At 35.9% G+C, this 18,054-nt stretch overlaps 1 protein-coding gene across 1 annotated transcript in view; it reads right to left on the bottom strand.

Annotated features, from left to right (window-relative positions):
- Positions 1 to 2,823: 2,823 nt before the first annotated feature.
- The window catches only part of UBR5 (ubiquitin protein ligase E3 component n-recognin 5), a 99,149-nt gene continuing 83,918 nt past the window's right edge, over positions 2,824 to 18,054 (bottom strand). Inside the window, exons 48-59 of the mRNA XM_058175325.1 lie at positions 16,065 to 16,308; positions 15,106 to 15,220; positions 13,678 to 13,822; positions 12,775 to 12,905; positions 12,176 to 12,236; positions 10,962 to 11,137; positions 10,680 to 10,764; positions 9,914 to 10,069; positions 9,618 to 9,731; positions 8,587 to 8,731; positions 7,874 to 7,959; positions 2,824 to 6,855 (exon numbers count right to left, since the gene is read on the bottom strand). Coding sequence (XP_058031308.1) covers positions 6,643 to 6,855; positions 7,874 to 7,959; positions 8,587 to 8,731; positions 9,618 to 9,731; positions 9,914 to 10,069; positions 10,680 to 10,764; positions 10,962 to 11,137; positions 12,176 to 12,236; positions 12,775 to 12,905; positions 13,678 to 13,822; positions 15,106 to 15,220; positions 16,065 to 16,308 — 1,671 coding nt within the window. The 3' untranslated portion in view covers positions 2,824 to 6,642. The remainder of the gene's footprint in view (positions 6,856 to 7,873; positions 7,960 to 8,586; positions 8,732 to 9,617; positions 9,732 to 9,913; positions 10,070 to 10,679; positions 10,765 to 10,961; positions 11,138 to 12,175; positions 12,237 to 12,774; positions 12,906 to 13,677; positions 13,823 to 15,105; positions 15,221 to 16,064; positions 16,309 to 18,054) is intronic.

Below are 18,054 nucleotides of genomic sequence, written 5' to 3'. Positions count from 1 at the left end.
AGGGAAGATATTCCTTACCAAAGCAGTGAGAAGTAAAAAGGCTTAAGTCTAAACAAAGGAGGAATGTGAAAATGTCTTGGGCAGGTTTCATGTTCTGATATCTTGGTCTGTGATAAGCAAAGAATATTACCTGAATCTTTCAGTTGAAGGTCCTGGGAAGGAAAGAATTTTCAAAGGAAGTTTACCAAGATGTGCAGACTTTTTCTTCTCTTAGGTATGGCAGTTGCTATGATGGGGGTTGAGGTGAGCCATTTGATATGGGAAATGCACCACGTTAGAAACCTGGAGTCTGTAGTTCTTATTCTACATTAAGCCTAAAGCAGCTGGTAGCCTTGGGTCAGTCCTAGGAAGCAGGCAATGACAAGCTGCTTCTTAAATTTTGCCAAAAATACTGCAGGGACTAGTCCAGGAAGTAACAGAAGGCACCCCAAAAAAAGTTTAGATGTTACTTCTCAAATAGAGGTTTTAGTGCATTCCTATTGCTCTGGTCAATTTCTGCTGTGTTTGCTAAGTCTCCCTTCCTAAAAGTGTATCTGGAATTTGCTCCCGAGAGTGATACTCAGCCATTTAGATGATGTTAAAAGGGAATTGAAAAAGTTAAGGGGCAACTAGACTATCAGCTGCTATTAATCTTGATGGCAGTTTAACTGCCTGGTCTCAAAAGTCCTTTAACTACAGCTACCAGAAAGTAATAATAGGAAAAACATATTTGTTTCTGTGTTTCCTGAATACATTTGTTGTCTATTGGATATAGACCCCTGGTCCATGGCTTGCCAGAAATTAGGCTGCGTAAGGGAGTGAAGCCCATCCGTGCACATGCAGGTTCCAGGCAGCATGAAACTATATTGTCCCCCCCTTCCTGGTTTGTGGAAAAACCACCAGAAGTACCGTGTTTCCCCAAAAATAAGACCCTGTCTTATATATTTTTTTAACCCTGAAATAAGCATCAGGCCTTATTGCCATGCGCTCAAAAGCCCAATTGGGCTTATTATCAGGGGATGTCTTATTTTGGGGGAAACGGTATCAATCTCAGCTGTATTTTTCTCTATTGGTGCCCATTCTTGAAGACTATTCTGCACTCTTTAATACACGTCCCAATGGCTACTTCTGGATTTCACTTGCAATCTCCTTTATGTAAGTCTGCCTCAGTATTGGTCCCCACCCCCTTTTCCCTATGGAAAGAGTATCTTTTTAATTTTTTAAGATGTGTATTGCTTTGAACATGTTCTATGGTGCTCAGTCATCACGACATGGTGCAGGACTGAATTGATAAGGCTTTTTTAGAGTTGGGATTCTTCTAATACAAATTGGTATTTATCTCAATTTACCTTAAAAGGCAATTGGATTTTAAATTTTAAAAAATCCTGTGCAATTGTCCTGTGTTGTGGCCCTCCCGCAGCCAGCAAAGCTGGCAGCAGAGTCGGACAGTAAGGAGATTGGGGAGGAACGGCCAAGTCCTGGGGGCTGGGGAAAGCTCGGACGAGGGCTCTGCATCTAAGGCAGAGAAGGGGCCAAGGCCATCTGATAGTTATGAGCAGCCTCCAGTCTGACAGCAGTGAGGCAGAACATCAGTGGGAGCCTCTTCCCAGTGTGCACATGCACAGAGCTGCCAGAAGACAGGAACAATTAAAACAGGGTTGACTTGGGAGTAAGGCTTGGAGATGATTGGCTCCTCCCATAAGACATAAAAGAGAAGCAAATGGGATGTGAGCTTTTGCAGGAAGCAATTAGTTCATCTGACCAATTCAAGATTTGAAAATTCTGTTTGTGACTGTGCCAAGTTTGGCCTTGCCCAGCGTCTGGAAATTAGCTCTCTGGCAGCGTTCCACGTGAGATTGGTGAGTGTTGATAACCTTCTTCTGAAAGACTGTTTATCAAGCCTGGCAGACTGTAAATGAAAGCAATTTACAGTCATATAAATAAAAGAGGTTTTGCAGGACTAAGATTGTGCTTCATACTTTCTAAGGAAGCCTAGGTCAGATCATCCTGTACCTTCCATAATTTTGTGATTCAACTCACCTTGGAGATTTCTCTTCCTCCCCCCAACATGTATGCATGTGAAAGAGTATATGTGTACCAGAAGTCCCAAAACAGGTTGAGGCTAGATTAAAAATTAGTATTAATTACAGATTGAATTTAATTGTAAAATAATGGTCACCTATAAAATGTATTGATTCCTGGCTCAAAGTCAATTTGGGCCTCCATGATTGAGAGGGGAGTAGAACCTCACTCTTTCTGCCCAAGTCCAATATCTTCCACATTATACCACAGGGGCTCACAGTCTTATACGAAATACATATTTGCAAAAACTTTTATGGAGTTAAATAGTTAGGTTATTAGTTCACCAGCACTCAGCTTGCCTGAAAGCCATCCTGTGAATTGGAAATCTACTGAAGGTTAGATTGGGAGGTTAAAAAAAAATCTGAAAAGGTAATGGCAAACCACATCTGAATTGTTAAGAAAACAACAATTTTGTTGGATGTGTCCATAAAGTTAACCAGAAGTCAAATTTGATTTGAAAGAAACTTAATTCGACATTTCTGTCAATGTTGTATGAAGAACATCTAGAAAGATACAAACTGACTGTAATGGTTTTTCATAGTTGTTGTTTTTTTCTTTTACAAAAGTATAAAAGCTCAACCACATTAAATGCACATTGAGTTTCACTGGTTTTGCAAAATATCTAAACAGGGTAAATAGATCCTTTTAGAAATTAAGCATTGTAAGAAATTTTTAATTGAAGGTAGCTACATTTTAGGATATACAATGAAAATGTCTTACAATATTAAAATATTTCTCAGCTACCAATAGGTACAAAAAAGGTTAAAACATTAAGCCTTCAAAGTACAATTTGCATCTCCCAAATCCATTTCATCATCTTTATCCCCTCTGTCTCTGAGTAGACATTCTGCATGATTTTTATTGTTAATCTTGCCTCTCCAGGAGTTCAAGGCAGCTTGCATGATTATCTCCATTTGATCCCAATCAAAACAGTCCTGTAAGGGTGGTTGGGTTGAGCAAGAGTGACTCCCCCAGTTATTCAGTAAATTTCCATGTGGGATTTAAGCCTAGATGTCTCCAATCTTAGTCCAGACAACTTCAATCTCTACATCACACTGAATGAAAGCCCAGACATAGGCATGTCTTCAAATATCCTGGCATACTTGGAAGAGAAAAAAGAGCTTTCCCTATTATCCAGAAGAGAAGACAGCTCTGTAAAACAGTTGTAGCCTAACAGACAAAAACCTTTTCTTATTGTAATGAAATGTAGCATGCAAAAAACTATAACTGTAAAAAGTATGTCTCTATTGCTACAATTAAGTGCTTTCAGGGGCTTAAATACCTTATTTTGCTTATCTGGTCAGTTTGGATTTCTTGGAAAATTGGGATTAAAGCATCTATTTTTATCAGACTAAAAGAAGTATATGAACTAAGTAAAATAGATGGGCTAATGATGACATGAAGTAAGTGGGGCTATTTTTTAAGACTATTTAATAGGTAAAGTTCAATTAGGATATGGCCACTAACTAGGAATTGGAAACCCTATCACAAATTGCATCAGCAATAACATGCTTTAGTTCCTAGCCTGCTGCTTGAACAATTCAAATATTGGTTTACTTATAAAGTGTAACAAAACTTAGGATATAGTGTCTAAAGGATTACCTGCAAACTAGCTTGATGGCTGATCTTCAGCTGCCTTCATCTTCTGAAATTTTAACTGGAACAAATGCTATCTCTGACAGTTATCAGAGCTATCTGATGCTATCATGCTATCTCTGATAGTTTTACATGTATGCTGTGTTAAAGGTATACATAGTGCTAACAGCCAGATTCAATAAGGCTTTTTAATTGTTCATAAATCTGCAAAGGTTTCACCATTTCACATTTTATGTTTCTTGCAACAAAAAAAAGTTGGCCTAATCAATAGACAGTGGTGTTAATTAACAGATGTACAAAATAACCTTGTGTTGTCTTCTCAAATTAACATTAATCCAAAAGGCTAAAATGTGGGCAATATAAAGTAAGAAATTCTGCAGGTACCTTAATTTGTTGGGACACATATCATTTCTTGTACTTATTTGGGTTGATTTCACAGTTGGTGACTACCCAGTTACCAAAATACATCTTGTTACAAGACTGAGGTTCCATGGATCAAGAAAGTTCCAAAGGACTTTAAAGGGTTACCATAGCAACTCAATTGTCATGATTTCAAGCCCATTCAGCTCAGTAGCTTCTGAGGGAAAAAAGTAACCAAAATCCAGCTTTTAAAAGAATATGATTATCAAAAGTTAGATAAAATTCAAGACACTATTGGAAAACTTTCCTATTGTTTTTCTTGCCATATATTTAAAAGAAACTAATTTAAGCCACACAGTAATGCGGTGTACAATTTTAATAAGCATTTCTTATTAAAAGCTTGATAATGTTCAAATATACAGAGAAAAGCTATTTATATAGCTACATACACATTTTGAGTCAATGACTACAACATTAATCATTCTAGCTTTCCCCTTGGCATTAGAGTAACAACAAAGTATTGTTTGTGTACGTGTGTGTGTACACACACACGCTACTGTATAGGCCTTATGAATTTTTGTAATGTATTTTGCTGTGACTGTTGTAAAACAATTGTGTTATATACAGAGCTATACATATAACATAGGGATATGCTAGATATACACAGGTTATATATAACAATATTTTACAATATACACAGCCTTTCCTAAAAGGGCTTCAGAGAATATTACCTTTATTATGCCTCAACTCTTCTGTGAGGTAGGTAGCATTTTTAAAATTACAGAATGCAAGAGGCTCAGACATTATGAAACTTGCTATAAGCCAAGTAGCAAATTTAAAAACAGAACCTGAATTCTATGCCAAACATGAAAAACTTCATCCTTATCCTTAAAAGGGCTGTCATTCAGAAAGAACGATTTCATCAAAATGTGCAAGGGGGGAAAAATGAAGCACCTGCTATTTAATTTTTTTAAAACTGAGTAAGCCTGGCACAGTCAACTCTTAAAGAGAACAGTCTTCAGTCTTTATTTAAAAGAGGTTACAGTTAGGATTTACACTGCTAGAGTGCCTGCCAAAACAATAGATACGCTACAGAAGCAGGATGCTATTTTCAAGCTAAGGCAGAAAGAGGCATGAAAGTTGTTGGCATAGAGAAAGAGAAGAGGTGGTCCATTTTGGCAGAAATTCAGGCAAGTTCTTAATGATGTGCAATTTCCCCCCCACCCCCGCCAAAATCCCACAGAAAAAAGAGTTAACAAATTATAAGGAATCCTGACTATGAGATGGTAAGCGTAAAATAACAAAGAATCTTCCCCTTTCCTACAATATGTTAGTGTTCAATTAAGTAGGATCTTAATATACTGAAATGTTATGCACTAAAATGCTTTAATAAAAATAGCATTTTGTATGTGCACCACAATGCATTTGGCAAACATTTTTGTGCTGAGTAAGCTATATCTGATGAAAAGATTATACTTTGTTGGATCAGGCCGTCTTTAACTTTTCTGCTAACTGTAAAATGCAGACTGAACTGCTTCTATTTTAACTGAAGAGGAAGAGTAGTTTTATTCACTTACAAATAACTTAATAGATAACTGTGGTGTGCAGTAGCAACTAAAATATACAGGTCACATAAATAAAAACTATTTTTTTCAGTATGACTGTAATTTATTAAAAACTGTAACAAGATACTTAAAAAATGCTAGATACAAAAGTAGTTAAGCTGCTCACGAACATTAAATTTTTTTTTTCAAAATGTACCTTCAAATAATCATGATCTTATAAACATTTTACAGTTACCAGGCAGTGCCCAGGCTGAAAATTTAACCAGCTTGAGACACAGCAGAACAAGTGTCTGGATTTGAGCTGGAGGTATAAACCTCCTAACTGACTGCTCAAAGAAAGAGGGATACAAAATGTTGATTGTAAACGATTAAATACTGTGCATTGGCTTCCTTCTTACGTACAAAAAGAATCTCACTAAGGTTATACAGACTACATGCAAAACATTAATGGTGGTATTTATTGTGCCAGAGTCCAGTGCAAGCAGACAAAATTGCAATGGCAGTGGTTTTTGTAAGCAAACGTGAATGATTTCAACTCTTAGCTCTAACTGGCAAGAACTTTTTACAAGTTCAATATACATGATGCACAACTGCAGCCAACCACAAACTTAAACACCATTTTTCTTTTTCTTTTTTAAAAAAAGTTAAAATAAACCACAGGACATACTTCATCTTTTATTTTGAAATTTCCTATTCCCTCTATACAAGCACCTTTGCTGAAACACTTTCCAGAAAGGCAGCAGTGAATTTTTTTTAAAAGAACATTTGACATATTTCCACCCCTTTTGCAAAAAGTTAAATCACAGTGTAATATATATTGTTCTGCTGTCATCTTTGGCTGGATCTGACCAAGAAGTTGATGACTAGCAAATGATCACAATCTAACATCGCCAGTGCTTCTTCAGCCCTTAGGTTGCCAACTTTGCTTGGGAATGTTGCATTTTATCAACAGGAGGGGGCATGACAGCATTAACTTTCATAAACTTTTATGGACAAATGGAAATTCTACAAAAAGTCTAGCTAGTAATAATTATACAGCAATACACAATTTTTTAATAGTCTACACAAAACCAAAATTTTTGGTCTTAATGGCGAGTAGTAACTTCTGTTTAAGAATCTGTTTAGATGAATAAAGTGGAACATAAAGGCGTGATATACATGTATTTGCTGTAGGAAGGTGTTGATCATCTGGTGGTCTAATTGTGATGGATGGCATAGGCTGAAATCCTTCTTCACTAGCAGGTAATGATGGGCTAGATGTCCAAAAATAAACCTAAGGGCCGTTAAAAAAATGTGTTAATCCTTCACTAAATAAATTCATACCCAATTTTTATATTAATTATTCCATATCCTGTAACAAATATAAATGAATAGTATCTTGCAAACAACACATATTTTTATATGAACAATTTTTCATCTATCTCACTTTCTGTTAATATTTCTGTCTAACTCCAAGATCTGTATACCGTGACATTAAAATGAACACCTACCAATTTCATAACATACTTAATTTTAACAAAGATTTGTGTCAAATTGCTTGTCTTAAAAACCCTTTACCGGTAAACATTGAAGTAATAAGGGTAATATTCAGGTGAAAATGCCACAGCATTAAAAAGCTGAATATCCTTTTCTGCCTGTTGAACTTTTTTATGTACCTTCAAATAATCATGATCTTTTTTATGTTGATTAGAGGTTTCCATAATTTAAATTAAATGTACTTAACTGGAACTATAGGAACTATACAGTTTTAGGAATGAGACCCATCATTTCATTAATGCTCCTTAGGATCTGATTCTTAACATTACTTTTGATTTCCACAAATAACGGAATTTGTATTCATATGGTGAATGCATAACATTCTAGCAAATTTATTGCCACACTGTACTGTTATTTTTTGTGAGCAACATCTAATCTCTAGAGACCTGGCCTGGACAAAATACAAAAGTGGGAAGCAAAACATCTACCTTCTAAATATTTTCAAGGATTAGATATTTGTCATTTACATGTTTTTCACTTTCCATGGAAAGTTCCATGTCATATCTTAAATAGCTATTCAAAATCCCTCACTTTCAAAAGTTTGCAATGTAATCTCAGGACTTCATATTAAAGAAATTCTAAATCCGAAGTATATGGAATGCAAAGCAACATGAGAAAAAAATGGACAATAATATATAAGTGTATGTTTTACAATAATATGTAAAAAAATCATTGTTTAATTTTTCAAAGCAGTAAAGGAATTTAACAATTAGATACTCAAAAGGTATGCTCCAAGGAAAAGAAATAATACTTACTAAATCTTGCCTTTCAGTCATACTCATCTTCTCTACTATGGACCAAAACCATCGTTTAAACTGCAGAAGTTTCTCAGCATTTTCTCCTATTCAAAATGAAATAAAAGAATATTAAAAGCAAATACCCCATAGTATAACTTTCAAAAGGGCCTCTGGTGGCGCAACAGGCTAATGCAGTCTATTATTAACAGCAACTGCTTGCAATATTGCAGGTTCAAGTCCCACCAGGCCCAAGGTTGACTCAGCCTTCCATCCTTTATAAGGTAGGTAAAATGAGGACCCAGATTGTTGGGGGGCAATAAGTTGACTTTGTATATAGTATACAAATGGATGAAGACTATTGCTTAACACAATGTAAGCCGCCCTGAGTCTTCGGAGAAGGGCGGGATATAAATGCAAAAAAAAAAAAAAAAGTGAATTCATGGAAATACTTGAAATATAGTAATCATGTATTAAATCCTACTGAAATAGTATGATTCAACAGCACTACTCTTTAGTTGGTCAGTAATACAATGTTCATTATAAATTACATTTTGCATTAAGTAAGTGATCAAGTCTTAAATTTTAAAAAAATCCAAGAATCTTATACAACAGCTTATACAGCATTGGATAACCCTATATAACTTATAAAACATTTTATTTTTAATCAGTATGCAAAGAAGCTGATCATAATTTTATTACGGTACAACCTATAATCAAAATATACATTATACCTGACTCATCATTGAAAGAAGTAAAGCTGATTAGCATCTGCACATTAACTTCACCACACCCATTGACTAGAAGCCTGAAATCTTCTGCTGTCAAGTCTTCTAATGAATTCTTTGGCAGTACATCCAACAGACCCTTCCTCATTGCCTGAGAAAGCCACCAGAAATAGAATTTTAGCACTCAAATGCACACTGCTGGGTTACAACACAATTCAAGATTCCTTGCTGTGATACACAAGTCTTGCCATGTTCTTATCACGAACTGCAGCAACACCTTCCCTGAATAATCCTTTGCTTCACATTATCCAGACCAGTGGTGGGTTGCCCCCCGGTTCAGACTGGTTCTTGCGAACCAGTAGTAAAACCAGGGATAGGCTCCGGCCACAGACCCCCAACGTCATCAGGAAGCTTCTGCGCAGAAGCAAGCATGCGCACACGTGATCCCGCTGCAAACCGGTAGTAGAGGTAAGTAGAACCCACCCCTGATCCAGACCCAGAGGTAAAGTAGAGAGATGTGTGTGTGCGATACCTGAAGTTAACAATTTTATGTTCTGGAATCAAGGAACCAGCTGGAATTGTTCTAATCCTCAAGAGAGCTACTCTGGGAAACTGGGCTCACAGAGAAGCAGAATATTAGTTATCACACGTTTTGGTTCAGCTATCAAGGCCAATACTTGATAAATACAATTTTTGTACAATTTTTGTACAAAATAAGTACAATTTTTTCCAGAAACAGTATAGAAGAAAAATTAAGAATCAAATGGGAAATTGGCAGATTTGTTCACTCTTATTCATAACTGGAGCAGAAGAAAGAATAGTATTTACTATGCTAATTCTAAATTTCACACAGATGTACTGCTGATACTAAGAGAAGTATTTCTGCAACAGATTTTCTGAATATTTTATGAAACGTGTTATTTCATGGATGGCTTTAAAGTTTATATCTATCCATTCAAAACGATATTTCTTTACAGATTACAGAATAGTACTAAGAAAAAGTGCATCGAATTCCAAGAAGATTTCACATCACTTACATGTAGAGGTTGTTCTGCAACTACTAACATTCTATGTTCTGCATATTTACGGACATATTCATACACATTTTGAGGAGTGACTGGTATATTTACACCGTTGGAAATAAGTTCAACCTAGAAAAGTAATGCAACACAGAATTATTTTTAAAGTATTATTAAAGGCTTCGTAACCATCACTTATTCACAACTCCTCTTAGTCTTGCTTATGTTAGTCACTAAAATTACTGATGTATCTATTGATGTTAACATTAAGAGATTTTGAGGAAGTAACATAAACCACAGTAATTTGGGCCTACCTGTCCTCCACCTTCCTCTTTGCACAGGTCTATTGCAAAAGCTAAGTCCATTGCTGCAAAAACTGCATCAGCATCTGTGCTTTGGGAAGCGAGGATGAGTTGCCGTAAACTCTCATACATAACCGGATCAAAAAAGGCAAAATCATGCCAGTTAACCTGAAAATAAAAATTAATCATTAAATATTTATTCATGTTCCATTGTACAGATAAGCTTATTGTTGGGACTTTTATAAGATTTTACAACTAATATTCTCATTTCTATTTTAAGAACAATAGTGTATGCACATTTCCACTACCTGATCAAGAAGTTAAATAAATCACAATATAAGCACAAAAGGTGAAGAGTATATGGGTATGGGTTAGTTCTCAGACTGATTGTTCCATCTAATTTGGGCTCATGACCAACTGAGCTTGTGACCTCCAGCAGACTAAAATTGGAATTCTACTTTGCTTTAAAAATAATGGCTTATTTTAGTTGTTTGATGAAATTTCTGCTCAGAAGATTATGAATAAAAGATTTAGGAGACAAGCTATAATGGTCTACAAAAAAAACCACTTGCTATCTTATTTGTAGTTTTGCATTATACTCAGAATGGACTTTTAAAAAAATATTATTATCTTTATCCAGAAAAGTATCTGACAGTAAGGAAGGGAACACATTTTAAACAGAAGGATGGAGATCACGGGAGCAATGCCCTACATTTTTAGCTGAATACAAATTTCATCAAATAATGCAGCAGCCCTATGCTAAATCACTAAAGCTTACCTTTCTGCCAAGAAGAACTTTTATTACATGTCGATTTAATGTAATCGGACATAGTTCATTTTGCAGCAAGCACAACCCTAGAATTCTGAAAATCAGTAGAAAGCAGTTAATATTTTAACAGAAAATTGCTAACAGTATCAAAATAGAAGTATTAAGAAACAGAAGAGTCCTCATTATTAAATTTTGGTTGAAAATCCCAATCTTATTACATTTACTGTCATATATACAGTCCGTATTGTTTTTCTCTCTGAAAGCAATTCATTCATCTAGAGGATGTTTTACCTGCCAATATTTCTGAAGCAATTCAGTCTGGCTTCTGTATTTTTGCCTGGCCTCGGTGTATAAAAACCACGTTTTCCAGGTTGATAAAACAGTGGTGCGTTATCATCACCATCATCTGTATCATCTAATTCCATGTCCACAACGCTACGACTAGAACCATGTCGTTTTCTATTTTCCTTTTTATAAGAAACACACAATAGAAATAGAAAGTATTTGTAACAACTGACTTCTTTAGTACTGAACTGTATACTCAAAATATGCCATTCAAAAAGGTGATTTAAACAAATGCCTATGCTAATAATATACATCTATGTAGTTATCTAGCAGTTTCTAAAATACGGACTCTGCATTAGTTTTGTGTGCGTCATGTCTTCAAACAAATAAAAACTAAAAGGAATAGTCCAATTTCTTTCGAATAACTTGTTTCCAGATATGCAAAAAAAAAACAAAAAACGTTTGTACTCTCTTATCAATTCGACATAAGGAAAGAACAAAGGAACAGTAATTTGTAAAGAAGTAGCATGCAAAATACTCTAAAATGAAACTAAGAAGAAAAATATTGTCTGAATGAGTTCATTACATATTCATCCCAGAGACAATTTTTCATCTTAACACAAAAAACAGCTAATCTTATGCCAACTGTTTTCCTAGGTATAAAACTAAGATGAGTAAATGAAATCATTGCTGAACATAGAAACTTGTTACAGATACTCCTCATTAAGCGATCATGAATGGGACAAGAAACTTGATCATTAAGCAGTGACTAATGAAATGTCAATTGTGCTTATAATTTTATTTCAGTTTTCCTTTGTTTTATAAATCTACAAAGGTTGTAAATGTGAGAACTGATCATCAAGTTACTTTTTCATCACTGCCCAAAATATGAACAGTCCCTAAATGACGCAATCACTAAATGAGGACTAGCTGTATCTATTTCCACGACTAAATTGAGGCCGTAAATTACAAGAGCAAGTTGCAATAATATGCTGCAATGTAGTCTCTCTTGTTCGCAACTCCAACTGCCATGGCTTCATGGAATTTGAGATTCTTTTACAGTTGTTATTTAATTTGACGACTCTGGGAATTCATATAATTTCTGGGCTCGTGTATGTGAGTAAAAGAATCTTGTTGGTAAATGAATTTCTCTATTTTAGATATTTCAGACATCTTTAAACAGTAAATTAATAAAGGCATTCTCTACAGATGTTTCTTACTTGTACTTTATCAGAAGAATCCAACAAGCCAAGGTCTAGAATGCTGTCAGCTCCATTTTCCCTTTGAAAAGAATAAAAACAAATTACATTGAGCCAATATGATGTTTACAGATAGAGGACAGCAAAGCAGCAATCAGGAGAAACTGCACTATTCATATTCCTCTGATGGATTTCAATGCATTACTTATCACACCTACAGTACATTCTCCATTTCTTGGAGAAATTTCAAAGACCCCACTTGGAATCTCTGGAACAGATTGTGAACAAATGTTGTCCTTTTTGCACGTGTTACACACTGCACCCAAGTACATAACAAGAAGAGTTCGTGTCATAATGTCACAATATATATTACATCATTTTTGCATGCTGTGGATGCACCTTACGATAAAATAAAAGAGCCCCTTCCACTATCAAAAAGATCCAAAATTTTGTGTAATAGCAGATGTTGTGTCCAAAATTTGGGATGAATTTTCAACCATTTGTTTATAAATATGAAGAAGGTAAGCTAGATATCTTGGCTTCTTTAGGAACTCAGAAGCTAATCATTACCATAGTTGAAATTCACTTGCATATTTTAATTCTCGTGAATATTAAATTACCTCCCATGTGCAATGATGAGCTCCATAGCCTCGTCCACTCTTGCTCGAAGGGAATCTTCACTTGCTAATAGCAAAAGTAGCTGTGCAGGTGACAATTCCAATAGCATGCCTGTAATCTTGCTTGCAAATGCCTAAAAAGATGTAGATTTATATTTATTTTCCAATGTTTATACTTTTTCCCTCTACCTAATTATTATCCTAGCTAGGCAGAAAAAAAAATCTGTCTGCTTCCCAATATGTTAAAATTATGGGTAGAGAACCACAGGAAAAATGGGATGGGATTTGGCTTCAGGAAATTTCTATTCCAGACATCGGAAGGGCAAATCCAGATAGTAAAATATAATTTATTCTGAATTCAAATAATATGAAAAATGTGGAAGGATTATTTTTCTGGGGTTTATCCCAATCACAAAAAACTGCCCAATAAGCAAATTAATCTAACAGATTCAGGCTCAGAACAAATTCTGTTCCAGCCTTGGATTTTTTTTTTCTAGTTATCTATCAATGCTTCTGTATTTAGGTTTGCTTGTTTCCAGTTTCAGCTTACAGCCATCCTTCTCAGCCCTTCTGATTTTTTGTTGCAGCAATAATTAAAACAATTCCCTTCAGATTTAGAACTGGAGCCTTTTCCGAGGACACATGCCACAAACAGTCACAGTACTAATTAAAATCCACCAGTCAATTTATTCTGTTCTTAAAATATAGCAATATTCACAAGATCCATGCTAACCCAAAAATTTATTTTATTGAGAGGCTTTTTCAAACTTAATAGCCATTAACCTGACATTCAGAAGAAAGGATGGCAGCTAGGTTGGTATGGGAGTGATCTTGGGCAAGACTAGAATATTTTCTTAAAAAAAGAATAAAATAATGCCCTCCCCAAGTAGAGAGACCCAGGCTCACAGGTTGCATTGCTTGTACACGGGGATAAAGTCTTTCACCCAGGGCCTGTCGATGTGCTGGAAGAGGATCAGGGTCATCACTAGGATTTCCTTCAGATGCAGGTCGAAAAGGTCTGGTGTCAATGGACAGCTGCCTCCTGAAATCCCTTTAAAAGACACACACAAACGTTCTTTATCAGAAATTACTATTTTTCCCCATACAACCAAGATACTGAATTATGGGACTGTGTTAAGAAAATAAAAATGGAGTTTCTGTTCTGTTAAAGGGACAGGACATCAGTCTCTGCTCCACCTTTTGTTTGTACTTCAATGCAAGGCAGAACCTCTTATTTATGTTTTTTCCTTAAAACATTTTGAATCCTTTATTCTGTAAGATGTTTTAGAGAGATATAAAGGTAAAGGTAAAGGTTCCCCTCGCACATACGTGCTAGTCGTTGCCGACTCTAGGGGGCGGTGCTCATCTCCGTTTCAAAGCCGAAGAGCCAGCGCTGTCCGAAGACGTCTCTGTGGTCATGTGGCCAGCATGACTCAACGCCAAAGGCGCACGGAACGCTGTTACCTTCCCACCAAAGGTGGTCCCTATTTTTCCTACTTGCATTTTTACATGCTTTTGAAACTGCTAGGTTGGCAGAAGCTGGGACAAGTAACGGGAGCTCACCCTGTTACACGGTAGCACTAGGGATTCGAACCGCTGAGCTGCCGACCTTTCAATCGACAAGCTCAATGTGCTAGCCCCTGAGCCACTTTAATTATTTTTAATTATTAATTATTTAATTATTTTTAATTATTTTATTTATTTTTATTAGTGGTATACCCTGCTCTTAAGTCCTATCCTGCTCCCTATTACTAGAAATTTACACCAGAAAAATTGTAAATTTGTAAAATTGTGAGCAAAATTTATATGTTAGGGGGACAACTTACCTCAGGGTTGAAATGCTCCTGGTTCGGACCGGATTGCCCGATCCAGTAGCGATGGCGGCAGGTGGTTCGGAGAACCGGTAGCAAAAATCCCTGCCCCTCCCCCCCCCCGGCCAAGCCACGTGATCATCAGAGGTATTTTTTTAACTTTTAAAACCATTTTTTCTTCGGCCGAAAAAATGCTTTTAAAAGTTTTTAAAAAGCCTCTGATGATCGCACGGCTCAGCTGGGATTGTCAGAACCCTTTAAATGCATTTTTTCTACAACCTCCTCAGGCAAAGAGGCTGTTAAAAAAATGCTTTTAAAAGGTTCTGGCAATCAGGCAACTCAGGTTGTAAAAAAAAAAAAAGCTTTTAAAAACTTCCTCTGGTGATCCCAGCTGAGTTGCTCTTTGGCCAAAGAGGTTGTAGAAAGAATGTTTTAAAAGTTAAAAAAAAAAAAGTTGGCCACATCCCCCCAAGCCATGCCCAGAACCGGTAGTAACAAATTTTACATTTCACCCCTGACTTACCTGTCTCTGTCTCTTCGAGAACCAGTTCGCAACCCACTACTGTTTCTCCTCATTTCTCTCTCCCGCTCCCTTTCTCGATCTCTCTCTCCTCTGTTCCGTAATCTCTGCATTAAACCTGAAGAGACAGTCAAGTTTGTACAGAGTTTTTCCTATAAGAATCATAACTAATATAAAGAATCATGAACTGTGAGATTTATCACTGAGGAAGAATAATAATACAAAATTTAAGTTTGGAAGCTTTCGACAAAAGATGTAAGAACTGATGTAATAACATCTAATTTTAGCTCCCCATTCTAAGCAACATTTTAGAAGATTTTTATCCTAGTTCAAAAAATATAATATATTGCAGGATAAAATGTGAAGGTATGCCAACCTTATTTGTGACTCCTTCCTTGCTTCAAATTGCCATTGGTTCTCAAGGCCTTTACAATATAGTTAGTCCTCAACTTATGACCACAACGGGAGCCAGAATTTCTGTTGCTAAGCAAGGTTAAGTTAATCATGCCCAATTTTACAACCTTTTTGCCATGGTTGTTAACCAATCACTGTAGTTGTTAAGTGAATCGTGTTTTTGTTATATGAATCTGGCTTTTGCCATTGACTTTGTTTTTGGGAAGCTAGTTGGGAAGGTCACAAATGGCAATCACACAGTGCTGGGATGCTGCAGCTGTTGCAACTACATGCCAGTTGCCAAGCACCCAAATTTTTATTATGTGACTGTGACGATGCTGTGACAGTTAAAACATGAGGACTGGCCACATGTAAGTCCTCACATTTTTTCCAATGCCACTCTAACATAGGAAAATTGTATCAAGGGTAGTAATATTGCTACACAATTTAGACCCTTAATTTGACCATTGAAAACATCTTACTAGACTACAGTATAACCTTTTGTCTTTCTCTTTGCCAAATGCATACATCTTAAATAGCATACAAGACATATTCTTTGGGATACCTACTTGTATGTGTCCCCTTGTTGGCATTTTGAATACAATCTAGATTTGGCAGTTTCTCATTTGACAAAAAGGCTTGTGCAATAGCAGTATAAAAGCTTCGTGCCACACCACTGCCTTCTCCTGGTTCATCCTTAAATGTAACCTTTACCCTGTGGACAGCCATTGGAGTGGTAGCACATCTTCGACCAAAGTGATTGTTGAGCTGCCTCATTGTTTGCTGAATCAGAAGGTCTCTATCCCGATCAACCTAGCAGACATATCAGAATAAGAGCTTAAACCTCTGAAGAAAAAGGAAGAACAAACACTAGTGTTATATGGCTACTCTCCCTCTCAAAGTCTGCCCAATAATATCTCTTAGCAGCAGCATTTAACCAATTATTCAGAAAGTGAATAATTATTCAGAAAGTTATGACTGTAGTAAGAATGACCAGCTGCCCATGAGCTGTTTCAGTAAAAGAATCAGAGGAATATGGGTTAGAAGATCACTAAGGCGCTATCAGATTCAAATGATATTAAAACTATATCATTAGTACTGTTTCAGTATTTTCCTTAATATAAAAAGTCATGTAGTGTAATAATAAATATTATCATGTCAAGAAATTATATTTTAAAATATTAGAAATTAGTGCTATTAAGGCTGAACAACTAATTTCCTTAGCTTAGGATCTCCCGAAATACCACTTAGCAAAAATATAATAAAGGAAATATAATAAAAACTCCATTTCCCAAATCCATCTAACTTATTCTCAACTGAGACTGTCACATATTGATTAAATTACTCTGATTTATTACGTACATGTAGTTTGAACTTTTTGGTAAGCTTGGTCCTTCTAAAAACTATAGCCGAGAATCAATTATATATTTTTTTTATTTCTATCCTGCCTTTATTATTTTTACAAATAACTTATATATCCAACACACTTTCCTCCTCCTATTTTCCCCACAACAACAACCCTGTGAGGTGAATTAGGCTGAGAGAGAGTGACTAGTCCAAGGTCATCCAGCGGCTTTCATGGCTAAGAAAGAACCAGTACTCAGAATCTCCCACTTTCTAGCCTGGTACCTTAACCACTAGATCAAGCTGGCTCTTTATTCTCAGCAGATCTGAAATCTGGAAGTAGCACAGAACAAAATGGCTCAGCTACTATAGTGAATACCATACATGAACTACATCACATCAATTTTATCGAAACTGTTCTGGTTTCCAAGGAGATATTGGTCCATTCCAAAGTGTTAGCAATGGTATTTAAAGCTCCAAATAAGTTGGGGTTTCGATATTTAAGACAACAATTCTCTCTGTAAGTACATGACTCAATAGCTGGCCAAGTAAGCTCTCCTTTGCTTCTCACTATTGAGAGCTATATGTATTATATGGAAATGGGAGAAATGGACTTCTTGACTGTAGCATTATTGTTCTAGAAGGTTCAGCCAAGTCCTAATATTGGCTGTTATACCACCTGGCAAGTTAGCTAATTTTTGGGTTTTGTGATAGTAGCTTAATGGTGTTTTGATATAGTTGACTGGAATCTCTTGATGAAATGCAAAATATGGCTTGAGAGGTTTATGCTCATTTGCTTTATTCACTGTCCACCTTCCTCAGCGTTTCTAATTTAATTAGCATCCTAACCAATTTTTAGTATTGTGAAAAATACAGACACACCTTACAAAACCAGAATTCATATAGTCTCAATGGCATTACAATCAACAGTATATCATCTCACTGACTTAAACTGGCTTTCAACTATATTTCTGATGGCTAGATAACTGTTTTATTGTCTTTAACATAGAATAGTATTTTAGACTATCAAGTTTTATTTAAAAATTAATAATTTTACAACTGTTATTGGTAATTTTTTCTGACATACAGAACTTTTATATACATGTGTAGTTTGTGATACAAATCTCCCCCCCTTCAAAGTCTTTTTTTAACACATTTTTTCTTTGGCTAACTTGTTTTAATGCTGACTATGTGTGTGCATATGCAGATTGCTTA

Source organism: Ahaetulla prasina, chromosome 3 (genome assembly GCF_028640845.1).
Source record: "Ahaetulla prasina isolate Xishuangbanna chromosome 3, ASM2864084v1, whole genome shotgun sequence".
In the NCBI taxonomy this organism is placed as follows: Eukaryota; Metazoa; Chordata; class Lepidosauria; order Squamata; family Colubridae; genus Ahaetulla; species Ahaetulla prasina.
The sequence above is the reverse complement of the archived record's forward strand: the minus strand, read 5'-3'. Positions and strand labels throughout refer to the sequence as shown.